Source organism: Leptinotarsa decemlineata, unplaced genomic scaffold (assembly GCF_025532065.1).
Source record: "Leptinotarsa decemlineata unplaced genomic scaffold, Ldec_3_MD MMD2_tig00078422_RagTag_RagTag, whole genome shotgun sequence".
In the NCBI taxonomy this organism is placed as follows: Eukaryota; Metazoa; Arthropoda; class Insecta; order Coleoptera; family Chrysomelidae; genus Leptinotarsa; species Leptinotarsa decemlineata.
Genome location: NW_027412747.1, coordinates 23,826,443 through 23,845,546, shown reverse-complemented (window position 1 = coordinate 23,845,546; position 19,104 = coordinate 23,826,443). Strand labels below are relative to the sequence as shown.

At 34.2% G+C, this 19,104-nt stretch overlaps 3 protein-coding genes across 3 annotated transcripts; 2 read left to right on the top strand and 1 right to left on the bottom strand.

Annotated features, from left to right (window-relative positions):
- The first annotated feature begins 206 nt into the window (after window positions 1-206).
- Window positions 207-10,222, top strand: mi (cyclin E-interacting protein minus). Its single transcript, XM_023170204.2, has 6 exons — window positions 207-798; window positions 2,153-4,067; window positions 4,381-4,662; window positions 5,692-5,936; window positions 6,680-7,032; window positions 9,592-10,222. The coding sequence occupies exons 1-6, from the start codon at window positions 429-431 to the stop codon at window positions 10,030-10,032; spliced, it is 3,606 nt and encodes a 1,201-aa protein (XP_023025972.2). The 5' UTR covers window positions 207-428; the 3' UTR covers window positions 10,033-10,222.
- Window positions 10,223-10,980: 758 nt separating this feature from the next.
- On the top strand, window positions 10,981-15,267 carry LOC111513976 (calcium and integrin-binding protein 1). Its single transcript, XM_074186089.1, has 5 exons — window positions 10,981-11,156; window positions 12,675-12,786; window positions 13,475-13,622; window positions 13,675-13,787; window positions 15,021-15,267. The coding sequence occupies exons 1-5, from the start codon at window positions 11,065-11,067 to the stop codon at window positions 15,129-15,131; spliced, it is 576 nt and encodes a 191-aa protein (XP_074042190.1). The 5' UTR covers window positions 10,981-11,064; the 3' UTR covers window positions 15,132-15,267.
- On the bottom strand, window positions 15,186-16,845 carry LOC111513977 (ciliary microtubule inner protein 2C). The gene is made up of 4 exons (XM_023170203.2): window positions 16,615-16,845; window positions 16,063-16,218; window positions 15,520-15,629; window positions 15,186-15,427 (listed from the first exon to the last, which is right to left on the bottom strand). Exons 1-4 carry the CDS (start codon window positions 16,738-16,740, stop codon window positions 15,274-15,276), a joined length of 546 nt encoding a protein of 181 aa, XP_023025971.1. The 5' UTR covers window positions 16,741-16,845; the 3' UTR covers window positions 15,186-15,273.
- Window positions 16,846-19,104: the final 2,259 nt, after the last annotated feature.

The window sequence follows — 19,104 nt, the reverse complement described above, 5'->3', positions numbered from 1 at the left end:
CAGTAAAATGTATCTATACCTAATCTCAAATACCTGGCGATCAGATAGTTTGGATCAGAATCATATAATTCTGGGATTTAAATCGGAAAAATATAATTTCGAATTCGGGAAAAAAATCCCAAGTATGACAGTTGGCAAAATGCACCAATTGCCAAAGTGCCAAATAAAAGAAGATAGAGAGTGGTTTGTCAGTTGTAACGTTTCTGACAATTGACAATGGCGCGTGCCAATGCCCCGTAAGCTGTCCTTTGGTTGATGGTTGTTTACAATTTTTACTGTTATAAATATAGCCGATGAATGCAATTTGTTTGAAACAAAATATATTGTTTTCTAAGTCATCCAATGATATCAAAATTTCTCTCCTTAAAGACTCGTATCGAGCCTTGGCAGATATATAATGAAGGTTTAAGTTATAATAATTTATTGAAATGTTACTTTCACTAGATCAAGAACGTCGCGACAAGTACGAAAATAGCTTAAATTTCAACATGGACTATGACAGCGGATACATATCTCACAATCCCGAATCAAATTTGGACTCTTCTTCCTGCAGCGATATTCTGACAGAACAATCCTCCAACAAACCTGTATATTTGAGCGAAGACGCGCTATTGGAGAAACCCGACGTTCGCCCTAGACTGTTTGATCTCAGCATGGAGATAGACCGAGAGGATTACGAAGAAACGAGAAACCTTTTCAACTCGTCAGACATTGACGACGAAGCCTTCATATTGCCCAAGTCAGAAGACAGTCATGAAATCAGTTACAGTGGATTCGATAAGGACTCTGATATCTCAGGTAAACAATGTACATATTATTGATTTACATATTTTTGTCTGCTGAGCACAAATCTAATCTACTTTCGAAGATATGGCCACTTCAAAGCCTGAACTGTTGAAAAATTGAATTCAGAATCTTGTTTCTGGTAATACAAACTCATAAAATGATGCATTTTTTCTCATCACATGAGGATGTCATCATAGAAAAAAAACATTTTGATATCATATTCTAAATTATATCATTATTTCACTAGAGTTCTTTGTTATCTGTGGGCCACATCACAATAAGTTATCAGAAATGAAAATTATATATAGTTTTGCCGTAACAGATAAACCAATTATCAATTTTTATTAGGCTTTCTTAGTTATTATAAGTGAATCACATAATGACATTAAAAATTATCGAGCAGTTTACAATCAATCTGAATTACTCGAATTATTAGATGGTCTAATAACAAAAAATCTTTCATGGTATTGTAGACATATAATCATAAGTCAGCAACATGGATTCAGTCGTGGAGATCTACCAGTACAAATCTGCTCATTTATCTAAACTTTATATACGATATGACCTAAAATTTATCTAGAATTAAGACATTATTATTTGCACATTTTTATATCAAGAGATTGCCTTGCCTATGTTGAAGTTACTGTGGACTGAGACAGATCATTGTGAATTGTAATACAATCAAAGATTTAGAAATCACTCTTGACCCAAAAATGTCATTCAAACCCCATATTGCTATTCTTACTTCTAGAGCACTAAAAATTTTAGGTTTTCATTAAAAAATGTTTTTGGTTTTTTAGATGCGGACCTAATACTGAAAGTTTACATTTCACTATTTTTATTGATTGAATTTAACTTGTCAGATATTGCAATGTTTTTTATATTCGTTTTCCTGATAACGAAAGTAAAGAAAGTGTTTCTTTTGGGCCTTGTACTATTTATGTAGAATGGAAACAATACTATTTTCATGAAGTGACAGTCAAAAATATACGAGTGTGTTTTAACTAGGAGTACACAAACATTTTTATAACTATTATTGTTATTGAATTGATAGATGTAGCAATTACTACATAATAGGAAATAATCGTGAAAAATAAGAATTGGAACTTTCTATGTTTTTTACCAGTTTTATTTGTAACTAACGTTATTGCAGTTTCACCTTATAGGGACATTTTCAAACTTATACATTATATTAAAAATGATTGATTACATTAGTCCTTATATAACACCACTGTAGGTAATAACAGAGGTTTATCTGTGACAATTGTTATTGTTTGTAATTGTAATTAATTAAAGCATTCAAAATCCAGCAGATATCATAATTTTATCTATTTATAAATGATTCATTTTCAAACAATTCTTTCAGATATCGAAATACCATGTGCAGCGAAAATAGTATATGGTAGCGTATCCACTCTAAATAACAAGAACAACAGTGGGGACAAGTTTGAAGATGAGGTTGAGAAAGAAGCAAATATTTTGTATTGTGAGGCTGAGAATGACTTCAAAGGTTTTTCTTCGAGCCAGAAGCAGCATGTATCGGCCTTCTATAACATTACCAATACCCTGGCAACTGATGACCCCAAGAAAAAGTTAACGCTCATATTTTCAAAATGTGATAAAGAGAATGTTTATACTGTGAAACGAAAATACCGGAGCCTAACTCCTAACAATAGTTTGACAGAGGATGAGCTGGAAGCTCAACCGGAAGTTCCTTGCTCTGTGGAAAAAGTTAACGACAGAGTGTGTTTAGATCATAAGGATAGTGTTTCTGATATGAGTATCGATGAGAGTTGTGATGTTGAGGAAAGTGTGATGCCCTCCAAATACTCCAGAAGTGATAGAAAAAATTCTTTTTTGGAAACACTTTCAAGAAATTTTGTTTTCGATTCAGTTGGTAAGCAGGCTGCAGAAAATACCACATTCAAACTAGACACGTTTAAACTTCCTATCAAAGTCCATGAACCCCTGCAAGAAACCCATGAAATAGAACCTACAGAAAGAGAATCCTGTGGTGATTCAGAAGTAGTTATCCCAAGGACTGAAATTGGGGAAATACAAAATAGTACAGATAAACAACGTGGAACAATTTTCCCGGTCATTAAAATTGAGGAAATAGGGAATGAAAACAAAGAACTACAAAGTGATAGAAATGCAGACATTGGAACTACTTCTCAATTCAATAAAATTGAAGAAATAGAGATTGAAAATGACGTACTACAAAGTGGTTCAAATGAAGATGTTGGAACGACTGTTACATTTATTAAAATTGAGAAAATACAGACTGGTTCAAATGAAGACATTGGATGTATTTCCCCTGGCATTATGACTGAAGAAATACAAATTAAAAATGACATGATACAAAATAGTTCAGGTAAAGATATTGCAATTACTGCTGCAAACTGTAAAATTGAGGAAATGCTAAATAGTTCAGATAAAGACAGTGGAAATGCTTCTTCCATTAAAATTGAAGAAATAGATATTAAAAATGTAGAACTACATAGTAGTTCAAATGAAGCCATTGGAACTATTCCCCCTAACCCTGAAATTGTTGAAACACAAAGTATATTAAATGAAGACCATGAACAGAGAACCTCATGGGTTAAATTAGAGGAAATGCAAAATATTACAAATGAAGACTGTAAAAATAGTTCGTCAAAGGCCAATATGGAGGAAACACAAAGTGAATGTGGTGGTGGTAGTTCAAATAAAGACAGTAGCACTACATTTCCAACAGTTACAGTCAAGGAAACGAAAAAAGAACTTACTGGTAGTTTAAAGAAAGATAGTCAAAATTTTGTTTCAAAGGCCCCTCAAACTCCCAAGAGAGAGTATAAAAGCATTTTGAATGGAAGCATCAGTCCTGATTTATTCGAAGATGAAGAGACACTTTCCGAGATAGTTCCCGTTCCTCTACTGCCACCAGCAGTTAAGGAAGAGAAGTACATCCACAAAAAAGATAGGACTGTTCTTAGAAGAGCCCGAAATCACCTTAAGGGGGTTCTTCCTCCTCACAGTGTGACGGTTATTCACACGTCAGTGTCTGAAATGTTGAACAAAATCGAGCTTAACAAAGACTATTTTTGGGATGGGTCCTTACAGGAACAGAAATCTAATGTTTCAATGGAGAGTGGAAATAGTCAATCTATGGATAACAGTGGGAGGAGTGACGATAGCGGTCTGGGTGGGGAATCAAAATCTCTGCTGGTTACATGTGCTTTGGAGGATTGCACTAGCAGGTCTTTTCCAAAGATACTTGAAGATAGATGTCATGGTTTATAGTGAGTAATAATTATTTTCGAATACTTTTAATGATTGTTTTTCCCAATACATTTCACGACAATGCAGTAAACATGTAATTTTCGTCCCATTCAAAGTTTAAACCTTCAGATAGCTGTTTTGCCAAGCCAAGCACTGATGATGAGTAATAGATTTAATTCACATTTCATGTAATTCGTGTTTCATGTGAATTAGATCTATTTCTTTTTTTGTATTGTTCTAGTTTTTTAATTTTTCACCATATTAAGGCTTGGCACATGTACCTGCGTACCAAAGTGTTATTAGAATAAATTAATGAATGAATTATATTTTCAGTCACAACCGCAGCAAACTCTCTGAAGAATTCGAGGACCTTTGTGCAAAATACGCCCAAAGGTATGTCGGAGCCGAAACACAGTCTACATGCACTGTTTTCGAATCGAACTGTCTCAGCCCGATGAAGCGGAAGCAGGTAAAACAGCGATGGGCAGTCAAATCGCCGGGACGAAGGCTCAGCCACTTGGCCAGGAGGAGGATAACATTCTCCAGCGTGAATTTGCAGTCGGGCATCTCGTCTTTCGCTGGATCAAGGGCCAGGCAGATTTTGGTGGACACAAAGTAAGTCTTATAATGATGATATATCAATTTATTTCCGCATCACTGCTGTTAGTGTAAAAGGTCGTTAAAAATTGGGCACAAAAACTGATGATTTATTTTGTTATTTATAAAGTGGGAACCCATTTCAAAACCATTGACTAAAACTAAAAAATGATACAAATTCAAACTAGCAATATTGCTGTTTTATGAACTAGTCTAATTTAAACAATTGATTTTAAAATGATTTTAATGTTCCAAATAATTCCATATCTGAGTGATGTCTATGTTTTGTTCACAGGAGCATGGAAGAAATAATAAAGTTGACAGATGCCTGTATGAAAAGGTTTCTAATTTGTTTCTCAGAATTACTCAACTTAAACTCTCCTAAAAATTCAGCACAATGAATGTTACATGTTACTGTACTGATCCAAGGTCATTTTTTGTGGGGAATAAGAGTTTTTTATTACTCTTTCTAGGGATTTGCACCTTCCCCAAAAATGATAATAAAAAGACTCTGGTACAATGTGCTTCAAATTATATATTTGAAAATTATGATTTTATATTCAGCTATTTTGTTTGAAAATCACATAAGCATCTTCTACAGGAATGTAATAGATTGAAAAGAACTGAAAATTAATGTGTTGGGCTATACATTTACTACCACTTCATTTTAGAGAGTTGTCATGCAAAAAAAAATCAAAAGCAATCTGAAACACATTTTGGCACAAGTGTTTTTTTTGCATATTGCATTTGAGTACCATTAAATGATAATACTGAAATAAACAGAAATTACAACTCACGGAATTTTTTTTGTACAAGTACTAATAAATGTCATTGCTTGTGTTTTCAAAAAGACTCATCCGGAAAATTAAACTCTTGAAAATGAGTTTAATCTTCCTTTTGAAGATGAGCACTTGGTGATTGAAACACACGTCAACATGTTAAAAATAACGGTTTGGTGTTGGGATTAAACTCCAGTAATATTCATTATTATCATTATTTTGTTTTCATTCGGGAGTAAATCCAATAATGCCCTTTTGTTGTTTTCAGGAAATTGGATAATTTTAGTAAAAGAAAAAGTCCAAAGAAAACGCCGAAGAAAACCCCGAGTAAAAGTCCGAGGATGAAAACTCGCACCCCCAGCAGCTCGGCAAAGAAAAAACTCGCAATGCGGTTCCGAAAACTAACTGGGGAGATTGAAAAAACTAACAACTTCGGGGACAGTGACCTGTCCTCAAGAAGAGCCCTGTTCGCAAGTCCGGACTGTGATAAAAAATCTAGTCTATTTATGCCAAGTAAGTACAAACAAGTTCAAGTATTTCTTAGGTTTCCTCTTTTCTTTGATTTGCCAATTCAAATAAACTGACCATCTCTATTGTGTATAAGATGAAGTCAGCTATACTGGAACATCATGCTTACTTGAAAACTGTTTCCAATCGTAAGGTTTTACTAGTGAATATCAGAATTTTTGATGAATTCTTTTTTAGTTTTTGTTCTTTAACAACTTTACAGCCTCATTCTTTTCAATATACTTTCCTTACACTTTTCCATTCCATAAAACTAGAACCTCTGATGGAGAATCAGTCCAATACAAGCCAAACACAAAAACTGCAATGTTCTTCTTGACACACGTTTCACCAACCAAGTTGGCGTCTTCAGAATGTAGAAATATATCTAAAATTTCTCTTCATAAAGAGTACGAGGGAAATGATTTTTGATATCTACCAGTTCTCAATATTAATGAATAATCTTACAGAAATCATCTTGTGACCAGAAGTCAAAATTCTGAAATTATTGTGTCCATAATTCTTCAACATGCTACAGTTTTCTTATATAGTCTTCGATTCATTCTCTGAATTGAAAACTAAATCACCATTATAAATTTCTTTCTTTGATTGGCAAGTCCATTATTACTATCCTGACGATGAAAATTAACTTCAAAACTTTTAACCACCTTCTTATTTTAATCCCCTTCCTAATGCGGAGAATAAAAGTTATTTTGTTAGTCTCCCTTCATGAATATGACTCTCATTTCTAGGTACTTCCGGCTTGTTGAAAGACATGAAAAAACCTTCGTCGAAACGCGCGCTGTTTGCTTCGCCCACCAAAAGACCTTCGCCAATGAAGTGCTCCCCTTTCAAGAGATCCCCTTTCTTGCGTTCATCTCCTTTGAAGAGGTCGCCGTTCAAGCGGCTCGACGCTTACGGCGACAAAAAGCGCAAAAGGACCGATTCGGAAGACACCAGACCTTGCAAGCAGGCTCGCAGTCAGTCAATCGAAATGAGACCATCGACGTCGGAACATAAGGCTGTGATGGATAGGACACAGAGCGATTCGATTATCTACCAGAACAAAAATCCCGTTGGAGAATTGAGTGCCGTCCATAAGAAGGTGAGTGACTGAAGTTGTAAGGAAAGTAGTTTTGGTAATTCGGAAAGAGATATCATCTATCTATATTATTATTATTATTATTTATTATTTGTTCAATTACAATGAAGTAAAATGCCCAGATGAGCGTAGAACATGTCAGTGTAATAAATATACAGTTAAAAACATTTAAAAATTAAAATCAATTAAATGTGAGACATTTTAGCAGGTAAAATCTGTAGGGATGGTATCTTTAAAATATTCATCAGATGAGTAGTATCCTCTATTAAGAAGAAAGTTTTTAAGTTTATTTTTGAGTGTTGTTTTAGAGAGGTTTTTTAGTGCATTTGGAAGTTTGTTATAGATTTTTATGAGAGTATACGGTATATTTTTCTGAATAAAAGTAAAATTAGGAATATTAGTAACCAAATCTGCTTTATTTCTTGTTGGGTAGATGTGTGCTTTATCAAAGTCGTTAAAAAGCTTTGGATTGCTTTTAATAAACATTATGCTGACTGTATAGGGTCAGTACTTTCTTTTCTATGAATAACGGTTTACAGCTATCAGTTTGTTTGGATTTATAAATAATTCTAAGGCAACGTTTTTGAAGTGAAAAAATTTTTTTAACGTTCACAGATGCACCCCAAAAAATTAAGCCGTATTTAAGTCTTGAGTGGACTTGTGCATAATAGACAGACATTGACGCTTGAACATTTATTGTTTTAGTGATGACTCTTAGGGCATAGCAATGCCTTGCAACATTTTCTGACAAAGTATCCAGATGAGATTTCCAATCTAGTCTAAAATCTAGCTCAATTCCCAGGAATTTTGAACTTTTACTAGTTGTTATTGTTGATTTACCATCCGAAAAAGTATAATCATTTTCAGCTGACTGTGAGAATTTGATTGCCTGTGTTTTATTAGGGTTCAGCTTTAGGTGATTTTGTGCAAACCAAGCTTCCAGGGTACTTAAAGCATCGAACACATTTCTTTCCAAGTCATCTCCATTTTGTTCTTCAAGGATAACGGTTGTGTCATCAGCAAATTGTATAGTGTTTAAGTTGTTGTCCATTTGTAGTTCATTGGTATAGAGAATGTACAGGAATGGACCTAGAATTGATCCTTGTGGTACCCCTCTAATTATTGTTAGTTCATCAGACCTTATAACCTCATTTGTGATGTGACATTTTTCGACCACGTACTGTTTTATATTATATAAGTATGATTCTATCAAGTTAGCTGAGGTTCCCCTGATTCCATAAGCCTCAAGTTTATTTAGCAATGTTTTATGATTGACATTGTCAAAAGCTTTTGAAAGATCTAAGTTAATCATTAAGCTATGTTTCTTGTTGTTTTGACTATTTATGACTGAACATAAAGCTTGATAAATTGCTCTTGTTGTCGATTTACCCTTTCGAAAACCGTTTTGTGTATCACTTAATAGTTCGAATGTTTCAAGGTAGGATATAAGGCGATTATATATGATTCTTTCAAAAATCTTACTAATATTTGATAGTAATGCTATAGGTCTGTAATTTTTTATTTGATCCTTGTCACCCTTTTTGAAGATTGCTTTTATATGAGCTATTTTTAATTTGTCAGGAAATATCCCTTTATTAAGCATCATGTTTATAATAATTGCTAGGGGTGTTGATAGTTCACGTGCAACATATTTCAAGAGTTTTACCGGGATTTCGTCATAGCCAACCGATTTTAGATGTTTTAGTGACATTATTGTAGAGATTACTTCATGTTCAGTTGTTGGTGCAAGAAATAGGGTTATATTTATTGGATGTAAACTTGTATGTTCATTTGTTGTCATGACGATAGACTTAGAACATTGATTTATATAGAAGCTATTCACTTTGTTTAAGATTAATTTTTTATCTTTTTCCTCTTTATCAATATTTCTTAGAATTGAAACGTTCTTCTTTTCTGTTTTCCCTGTGTACTTTTGTACCAATGTCCACACTGCTTTCCCTTTATTGGTAGCGTTATTAATAAACTGGTTGTCACACAATTTTTTTGACTCTAATCACTTTTTTAAGTATTTTGCAATATTTATGTAAATAGTCTTGTGGAATTTTTCCTTGGAGTTTCATCTGATAAAGTTTTCTTTTATTTTTGCAGGACATTTTAATGCCACTGGTCATCCAGCTTTTACAGTCTTTAACATTTCTCGAGCATTTTTTCAGCCTGAAAATAATGTTAACCAGATTTTTGATTAGGTCATAAAATATGCCATATGCTATGTTTGGGTCGTCGGTAGAAAGTATTTCTTGCCAATTCATGGAGGTCAATTCTATTCTATTCTATAGTACAATTCATATAATTTCCAATACATAGATTAAGGCAAAAACGTCAGTCATTTGTGAGAATTTAGTTCCACTGCATTCCTCATTCTAGTGTGCTATTGTAACTCAAGTTCTTTTATCTTTAGATTAATTTCACAGCAGAGGTTCCAGTTCCACCTATCAAGTGATATAAACTATTTCAAGTTATTGTAGATATACAAAGTATTTCAAATCTCAAATACATCACAGTATTTACACAGTATTTCACATATAATTTTCTTTTTTACAGAAACTCCAGTGGGCTGTGTACGAAGCGCTGCGCACGCAGAACGTCACTCCCGCGCACGCGCAGTTCAAACTTTTCGCCTCGATCCTGGCGCGGCTGACGCGCCGCTTCCTGCCCAATCTGAGTGCAAACGCTCCCCGCCCGGAGGGGGGCACCAGCGAGAGGATGCTGCGGATCGCGCGTCACCATGTCTTTGCAGTCGTCAAGGGAAAGTCCGTCGACGAGATCTACAACGAGTACGTCAAGTCGAGGGCGCGCCAGGCCAAGCCCCAGGGCTACGTCAGCCTGGAGGAGTTTGTTGAGCAGAAGGAAAACAAGGAGAATGCCTGCCGGGGCGTCAGGAGCAGCTCCCGGCGTGGAGGGGGAGAATGTCCGCCTTTGGCCAATGAGAACAAGATCGAACGGATTAGGAAGGTTATCAATTTCGGAGATGACAACAGATGATGGACTCGACACAGTCGTTTAGTGCCAATCAAAAAGTATCTTATTAGCTAGAGTTTTTTTGTTTGAAAGTAGGTTCGAATTTCATGGCGCTGATTTTCGTTCCTGGTATTTGGTGGCTTGCAAGTAATTGTTACATTTCTCGTTTTGTATCATATAAGGCTAATGTATAAATAAATATCTATATAGAAAATTTCTGGAGTTGTTTAATATTGGTATATATAGGAGGATTTTTTCAGGCAACGGCACTATGTCAATCTTAAGATTAAATTAAATAAAATCAAGATAAACAAATTTAGCCATTCTTGCTGTAGACAACAATGTAAATGTTGATATAGATGGTTGTGTAACGCTGCGTTAAAAATAGCACGTAAAGTACATTTTTAATCAAATTTTTGTGCAAATACTCTAGCTTAGGAATTAGCGCAGGTTTTATGAAAATAGGTTCACGGGTTCACCTACTGATCTCTTTGATGTTGAGGTTACAGCTGCAGGGTAGACTTAATCTAAGTTTATCTCAATTGCTGTTATAAAACCGTTGAATCCCAGCTGAAGGTGACGCCTATATTTGGCGGTAATCAATGATTTCCTTAATTTAAAATGCAACGTTAATTTACTAGTCAACATTTTTTTTAATGAGAAATGAATCTTTCTGTTTTTTACCACTTTAATTTGTAACTACTGTTACTGCAGTTTCGTTCTATACCTAATGTCTGTACCGAGTTTTTTTGTTATCTGCGTTAAGAGATTCTAGTTGGCTCCAGTTTATGTCAGCGTTAGTGGGTTGACCAACCAACGCTGACAAAAAAATTTGGCAAATATATATAAAGTAGTATATTTATACATATACATTTTACTATGACGATAAATAACAAGATGCGGCAAAAACCCACGCTACGCCACTGACTGAATGATTACATTCATTTCTTATCTTGCAAAGCTTTGTTAATACATGATTGTCATGAACTTCCTATCGTATCTATCAAATTCCATCATAAACTTAATCCAGTATTGATGTATATACGATTATAAATAATGGGTTCATCTCCTAGTTCCCCTGTTTTAACCAAAGAAGTCATGGAAGAGTATTTACTTCTTACTTATTTGAGCGAGCGGGAAATTTTTAGGTAAATATCCACTATTAAAACCATTTCAGAACATTTGTTATAGTGACTCAGAAAATATGGAAAATATATAATGTTAAATACATAACCCCAGACTACTTTTAGATATCATGAATATCCAAATAAGATTTTGCAAAGACGAAATATCCCTGGATGCAGATTCTTAAGACTTGTAATGGATTTTTTCAACTGTCTTGTACTTTGCACATATTTAACCCAATTCTAATTCTCAAAATGAAGATTATAAGGCGTTTATAATTTGAATCAGAAATTAATCTCGTTAGGGATTTTTTTTATGTCAAGCCATTCCTACTATGGTCAGACGAAATATCAGGAAAAGAGCGACTGTGCTGTAGGCGACAATGAGTCATCCAAGTAAGAGGAGAATGTTACGAAGATGATTAGCAACCTTTCTACAGGGTGAATCTTCAGGAACTGGATTGATCGATTATGGAAAAACTATAATTAGGAAAAATTTGAAAATTTGGCAATATACTAAAATCGATGAAGGCAACTCGGCTAAAATATTTTCAAGATGTCGGCACTTCCGGTTATACCGGAAGATTCTACATCAGAATCTTAGTACTTTATTGTATAATGTACTATATCTAAGTCTAACCGTTTTTGACATTTTCAAGTTTTTATGTCAAAAATAATGTTTGCAGACCCCACAATAATTATCATTTGGATGAGTTAACCTTATTTTTAGTGGTTAATACGATTAAATCATAAAAATGGGGGGTTTCCATTTGAAAAAAGTCATTTTAGACGGTTTATTTTTTTATGTTTTATCTAAATTTTATTAAAACAACGATAAAAATAAAAACAACAATAAAAATTAATTGGCGCTCCGAGGCGACTTCATTGATTCCAGTGGCGCATTTGCTTTTTCAGCTGCAGGAAAATCCGGAAAAACCTGCAGCACCACATTATCTGACAATCTTATTATTTTATTAAATTTGATTTATATTCTTATTTTTTGACCACCCTGTAATTATAATTAACGAATTTTCATAAAAAGTCTATTAAATTTGGTTCCCCTCTACAAGGAACTCGATCAAAACATAATGATAAAGGTTTTTCCCCATAGGAAAGATTGATCATTATTTTAAGGTCTGCAAACATCATTTTTGACAAAAACTTAAATATGTTAAAAATGGTTAGACTTAGATATAGAAAATTATACACAGATGTTTTTAGATTCTGATGTAGAATCAAAAATGTAATAATATACAGGGTTTTCCATTTGAAAAACTAAATTGACAGATACTTCCGGTATAACTTGACGTGCCGCCATCTTGAAAATATTTTAGCCGATGGGTGATACCGACTTATGAATAAGTGCTTTGAGTTATATATCAGAGTAATTGAATAAAGTTTCCAAATGTCCCCCTTATATTTAATATAACTATTGAATAAACAAGATATGTTTTATGGACATATCAAAAAGTTGTAAATAAGTTAGTCTTATAATCATACGCGCCAATTGTATTTTCATCTGAACCTTATGAAAAATTTCAGATTGTACACTATGCTTTGCAGTCTTTGCACAGTTGATTTTAATGGAACGTTGAGGAATTTTGCGTTCAGATTTCCAGTAACCAGTATTGAGCAGTTATTTCCAGAATTAATGGTAAGATAGTTGTGTTTACATTCTCTATATTTTTGTATTGTTATATTTAAAAGGTGGTCGGGTAGGAACTGTCTGAATGATACACAGGCTGGCTTGATTACGTTCAATAAAATATGTAGACCACAAGACACCGCGAAGTACATGAAATACATTTTCTTGAGGCCAGACTACGATAAGCTGGAAATTCACAATAAAATGAGAAATAGGTTTGAATAGAGCATGGCGTAATCGTAATCTATATATAACAATAGTTTTTTTTTTCTAATCATTTCGCTTTTATGAGTTAATTATATTAAAAACAAGTTTTTCGAAGTTTTCACGATATAATTTGACATAGAAATGCATACCTTCGTTAATTCTCGACTTGTCAAAAAGATGAAGGCTCAAAACATATGTCGAAAGACATTTACCATACCTCAAGGACATTCTTCTTTAGAATCAACTTTGAACAATAAACTCCTGCAGACAGAATGTATTTTATTGAGTTTTTTTTTCCGAAAAACGCCTGTACACAATAGGAGAGTGATAACACTCCAATGTTATGAATTATTTTCTCTATTCGTTAGAATATATGTTTTTGATCGATTTTATATTATTGCCAGTTGATTTAGTCGATATTTCCCTCTGTTGTAACGCAAATCCATATTCATAACGGCATATATACCTAAACATGCGCGCTTGTTTGCAGTATAACCCTTTCAAAGACAGAATATTCAGAGTATTTTCATCGTTGCGAGACGGCAAAATGTCTTTCGAGGACCTGCTAGATTTGTGTTCTGTCATGTCGGAAAACTGCCCTGCCCAGGTCAAGGCAGCGTATGCATTCCAGATATTTGGTATGATGGTTTTTCTGTAAAAATCAAGAGTTATTCTTGACCTCGATTTCAGATTTCGACGAAGACAACTGCATCGGGGAGCAAGATCTAACGGAGGCTTTAAATCGGCTTATTGGCGGATTCGGATCTGTAACCAGCAGTCAACTATCACGTATAACTAACACAGTAGGTATACCCAAGTGTGAACACATTTAACTAAATGTATTGTAGTGCCTACTCCTTCTCTGATATATTAAATATATCCTGAAAGCGTTATAGAAAAATGAATATATAATTTGAAACACATATTCCTGGGTAGTTAAAAACAAAATAGTCCATTTGAGTGAATATTGTCACTGTGTTAGACGAAGTATTTATCGGAACCGATAATTCGCAAAAGTTGATACTCTGAACTGAAACATCTGCAGTGAAACGGAACCTTTGATTACACTTCTTCTACACTAGAACGAACTGTGATTCTTGACGGGCGTTTCGCTAACCAGGTTACCGTCGTAATCAAGGAGTTGACTAAATCTTAATCTCACAACTATGTTGAAGCTCTTGTATACATCTGGACAAACTGTCAGCTTACACTTCTGTGTTCTAATTCCCAATTCACATGTTGAATACTACTTGTTATGGTATATAATATTTACCCATTTTGGAGTTTTTGTCGCTGTTCATAGATCTTATTTCATATTTGTCAATTTCTAAACTTTCAAAGGTGTCTAAAAGCATGTTGTTATCATGTACTAGTCTGGTTTATGAAAGCGAATATGTGAAAAATACCCTTGCAACGAGTTATAACCGCAGAACAGTAAAACTATTACTGTGCACCAATAATGATTTGTTTCCTAATTTTTCACCATTGCTACGTGGGTGGTTAGAATATTAATGGCTTCAGATAAATCGACTCTGATGGCTCATTGTGTGTTGTATAGGTTGTTTTCGATTATTGTTCTCAATTATTGTTTTCCAAATTCTTGGGATATTCAATGAATCGCCTCTGTTGTTAATTAACCCAAGTTTTTCAATTTCTATAATTTGCCAATTTCTCGGGTTTTGTATTTGTGATGTGTTGTGACTGTATCAATCCATCTATAATGACATATCATGACTGGCTATTGGAGTTCTACTAATACTTCAGGTCTTCAAGAATGTATCTATCATAATGTAGTACTTTCTTACAAATGTTCACAACTCAATTTTAAAGGAAGGAGCAAACATTTTAATACATTCAGTTTTTATGCTTAGAACTTCGATACTAGTTAATGCTGAAGTTCTTAAAGCGAACCCAACTCTTTCATTTGACAAGTTTATTCAAATCTATTGAAAATGTACAAAATCAATAAATACAAAATTTTTCTCATTCCATTCCACTAATTTTTTTATATTTTTTGAATGTTAATTTTTTTGCAGTTGCTGGGAAAAATGGATTTCACTAAGAGTGGAAGTATCGGAGAAACTGAATTTGTTCACGCCTTAGGTAAAATGCCTGAATTTTCTATAGCGTTTAGTTTCAGATTGTGAATAAGCGACCAAAAAATATAACTTGGTTGATTTAAATAAAACATACTGAGAGGATTTCAGGGAAACTGAATCTGTAATATACCAATCTCTATTGTATCAGTAAAAAATTACAATATTATCTAACAAATACCAAAAACTTATTTCATTTCTTATAAATACAGTCACTAGACTTATCGAAAACTCCAGTTAAAGCCCTGTCTGGTAACGAAGGAGCTCTCAAAGATCTCTCCAATGTTAGGGGGAATGTCAGTGGCTGGTCATATTTCACATGGTAATCGGGATAGTTGAGATATCGCCTGAAACATTTTTTTTATTTTTGTTATTTGTATCACGCAATGTAAGTACCAGATATCACATCATAGTAAGGTGAATCAAAAAAAAAACTTACGTTGTTGGATCTGGAGGACACTGGTACAAATAATCAGAGGTTTTAAAGTAGTCGAGAGGGTGTAATGATCCTGAATTTTCTCTGTATTGATCACGATGCAATTGACAAGCCTAAAAATAATATGAACTAATTATATCGAATATGAAGTATTGAAATAATGTCGAGAATTGTTTTCTCATGGAATACGTCATGTACGTTCAAGTAAACTGTGGTAATAAACCACAATTATTTACATATAATCAAATTGTGAAATTGTGCCTTTAACGTATTCCTGCTTTGCAAATCACATGGATACTGAGAAACTTTAATGCAGGCCTGGAAACTAGGTGTTTTCCAACCTTGCTTTTTTTTCCTTTTTTGGAAGATTGTGTCCACAAATTCTCCCCTTTTTGATTTATATCAATAAATACTCCTAGTATATGTATAGAGAGTCTCCACCCAACTATAGAATATAGAAACAAAACTCATCATGGATTCGGAACCCTGGTATACCTGCCCGATGTTATACTAATGTAACTTCGATCTCAAGATTACCAAACCTACTATATAAAAGTCGTCGACTTCTTGGTGGCGCTCTCTGTCTATCATACTGAACTGCGGGTGGGGAGGAGTGAGATAACGACATGACTTGGTGTAAGTAGTTACATCAGGGCTCGGCGTGTATACACTTTTGGACAAACCCCACTCGTACCTTGGAACCTGGAAAGTACAGGTTACATAATCATTTAGTCTGATAAATTATACTTATCTTTTATTCTGAATTTCTCAGGGTTTTGCTCTTACTAACGGTGTACTCAAACTGCAAAGGAAAATTTAAAATTTTTGAAAATAGCACTAAAATTTAAAATATGACATATTTGTCTATTGAAAACACATTTCACAAATCAGAATAAAAAAACTATCTCTCGACGCCACGTGACGGAGTCACTTATTATAGTTATTTCCTGCGTACAACTAGGCATTTCGTGTTGTATAATTGACTACCCTATTAAAAAAAAATGTCAAAAGTTGTACATTTTAGTGCTGTTTTATGAATTGTCATTCGTAGTTTGAATATACCATAACTGGTGACATCAAATTGAAATATGTAATTACTCTGATTCGGGAAATATTCTCATTTCTGAAATTCTGAAAATACTCCATATGGTCGACTGCAACAGGACCTATGCTCAGTGGGGGTGGTGCACCCTTGAAATCATTTTGGTATGAGTTTGAATACATGTTCACTTCACTTGAATTTTGAAAAGGCGACGAAAAATGTTACAGAAATTTGGAATCAGGAATTTGACGTTTCAATGATTATCTACCTATCATGGCTATTTGAAAGTCAAGTGAATAATTTAAATCATAGGGCAGTACTATAGAATTAGGCCAGTTTATGTGAAAGAAAATGCTTATTTTTTTGATAAAAGTTAGTCTACAACTTTGGTAGAGCGTTCGAAAAGATATAATTGTAACAAACTTTTATAGATATCCCACAGAACTAATAAACTCGTAAGTTTATGAGAACTAATAAACTCGTAAGTTTATGAGTTCTGTGGGTATCTGTAACCCACTCTGTGAAGAGCTGTCAGATAGCTATAAGGTTTGTTTTGGTTCTGTATTTCGAACTGTTATTGAACTGTCCTGTATTGACGCCGAATCACTGCACAGAACATCACAATCACAGAACAGTTCTGGAACGGTACCAACAAGTAAAAAACCAAAACATAAAAGTTTGTTTTGGTTCAAACATCCGAAACTATTTGAACTGCGCAAGACATGATGCGTACAAACAAAAAATCTCAAACAGTCCGAAATAGTCTCGGACACTTGTTTAAACCAGAACGCTTTTGAGGAGACCACTGTGCCACCTATCGTATATATGAAGAGATGAAGACGAGAAAATACTATTGACCTTGTTCATTTTGTTATGTAACGTATCCTTATAGTCAGTTCAAATGTTATCTACTGTCAATCATCAATTATTCAAATCAAATAATTAAAAAAACATCCTAGCAAATAGCCCAAACAAATTTCCACATGAATGCGCATGAGCAAGGGGAACAGTTCTCAACAGTTCAGCCTCGAGAGCAAGAACGATTCGGGACGGTTCGTAACAGTTTAGGATCATTTCGCAGTCGAAACCAGAACAGAGGATTCATCAGTCCGAAATTATCCTCAATAAACCAGAACGCTCTATATCAACTGCGCATGATCCTGACGTCCTAGAACCCGAATTTCGTAGAACCAGAACAATCTTAAAAAATTATTCTGACAAGTATATAAACAAAGATTGGAGGTTAGGTACCTCTACTCTGGTTCGTACATTTGAGTAGGGACTGTTTAGAACTTCGAATTTGCATTGTGGATTTTGGTAGTAACGTTTTCTCAATCTAATTTTTATCCGTATTTCAGTTGGTGTCATGGTATTTTATGTACAATACTGTCTCCGGTAAAACAAAGAAACTCGGAGAGTTCATTGCGACCTGTAAATAAGACAAAATTATATATCAACATTTTTTCTCATACCATAACAGATAGACGTGAAATGTATGCAGCAATAATAATAATCATTATTATCACATCTTTTACAATTCCAAAAATTTATTCTTGGCATGTTTTTGTCAAACTCATTAGTATAAGATTACAAAGAGAGGACAATATATTTTCAATTCAATTTTGGATAACCGAAGATAACGTCTTAGTTAATTCCTGTTACTCTCATTTTTTCAAAAACATCATTACACTTCAATTTTATATTTGCTTAACTTTTTCACTCTTGTCTTTAAACTTAACTAAAAAGTCCAATGATCATTATACCAGAGTAGAGGTACCTAACCTCCAATCTTTGTTTATATACTTGTCAGAATAATTTTTTTATATGTTTTGGTTTTTTACTTGTTGGGACCGTTCCAGAACTGTTCTGTGACTAATGTTCTGCGCATTGATTCGGCGTCGATACGGGACGGTTCAATATCAGTTCGAAATACAGAACCAAAACAAACCTACTTGTTGGGACCGTTCCAGAACTGTTCTGTGACTGTAATGTTCTGCGCATTGATTCGGCGTCGATACGGGACGGTTCAATATCAGTTCGAAATACAGAACCAAAACAAACCTACTTGTTGGGACCGTTCCAGAACTGTTCTGTGACTGTAATGTTCTGCGCATTGATTCGGCGTCGATACGGGACGGTTCAATAACAGTTCGAAATACAGAACCAAAACAAACCTAATGATTACCGTTCTGGAATAGTTCCGAATCGGTTCGGAACACTTTGTGAACGATACTAGAACGATTCTAACTGAATCAAAACACTGCGCATGATCGAACTGTACAGAATTGTGAACCAAAACAAACCTATATTAATATAAAAACCACAGAACCCAGAATCATGGACAGATAATAATACTAATGTACGCACCAAGTAAGGTGATATTTTGATGCGCATTTAAATCCAAATTGTATCCGCCCCGGGAGGAAGCTATTTATTGTTTTCTATCATACAAATAATTTTGAAACCATTCAAGAAGATTACCTCTGATTCCAATATTGAACAAATTTTTCAACAATATACTATGGTCAACTGAATTAAAAGCTTTG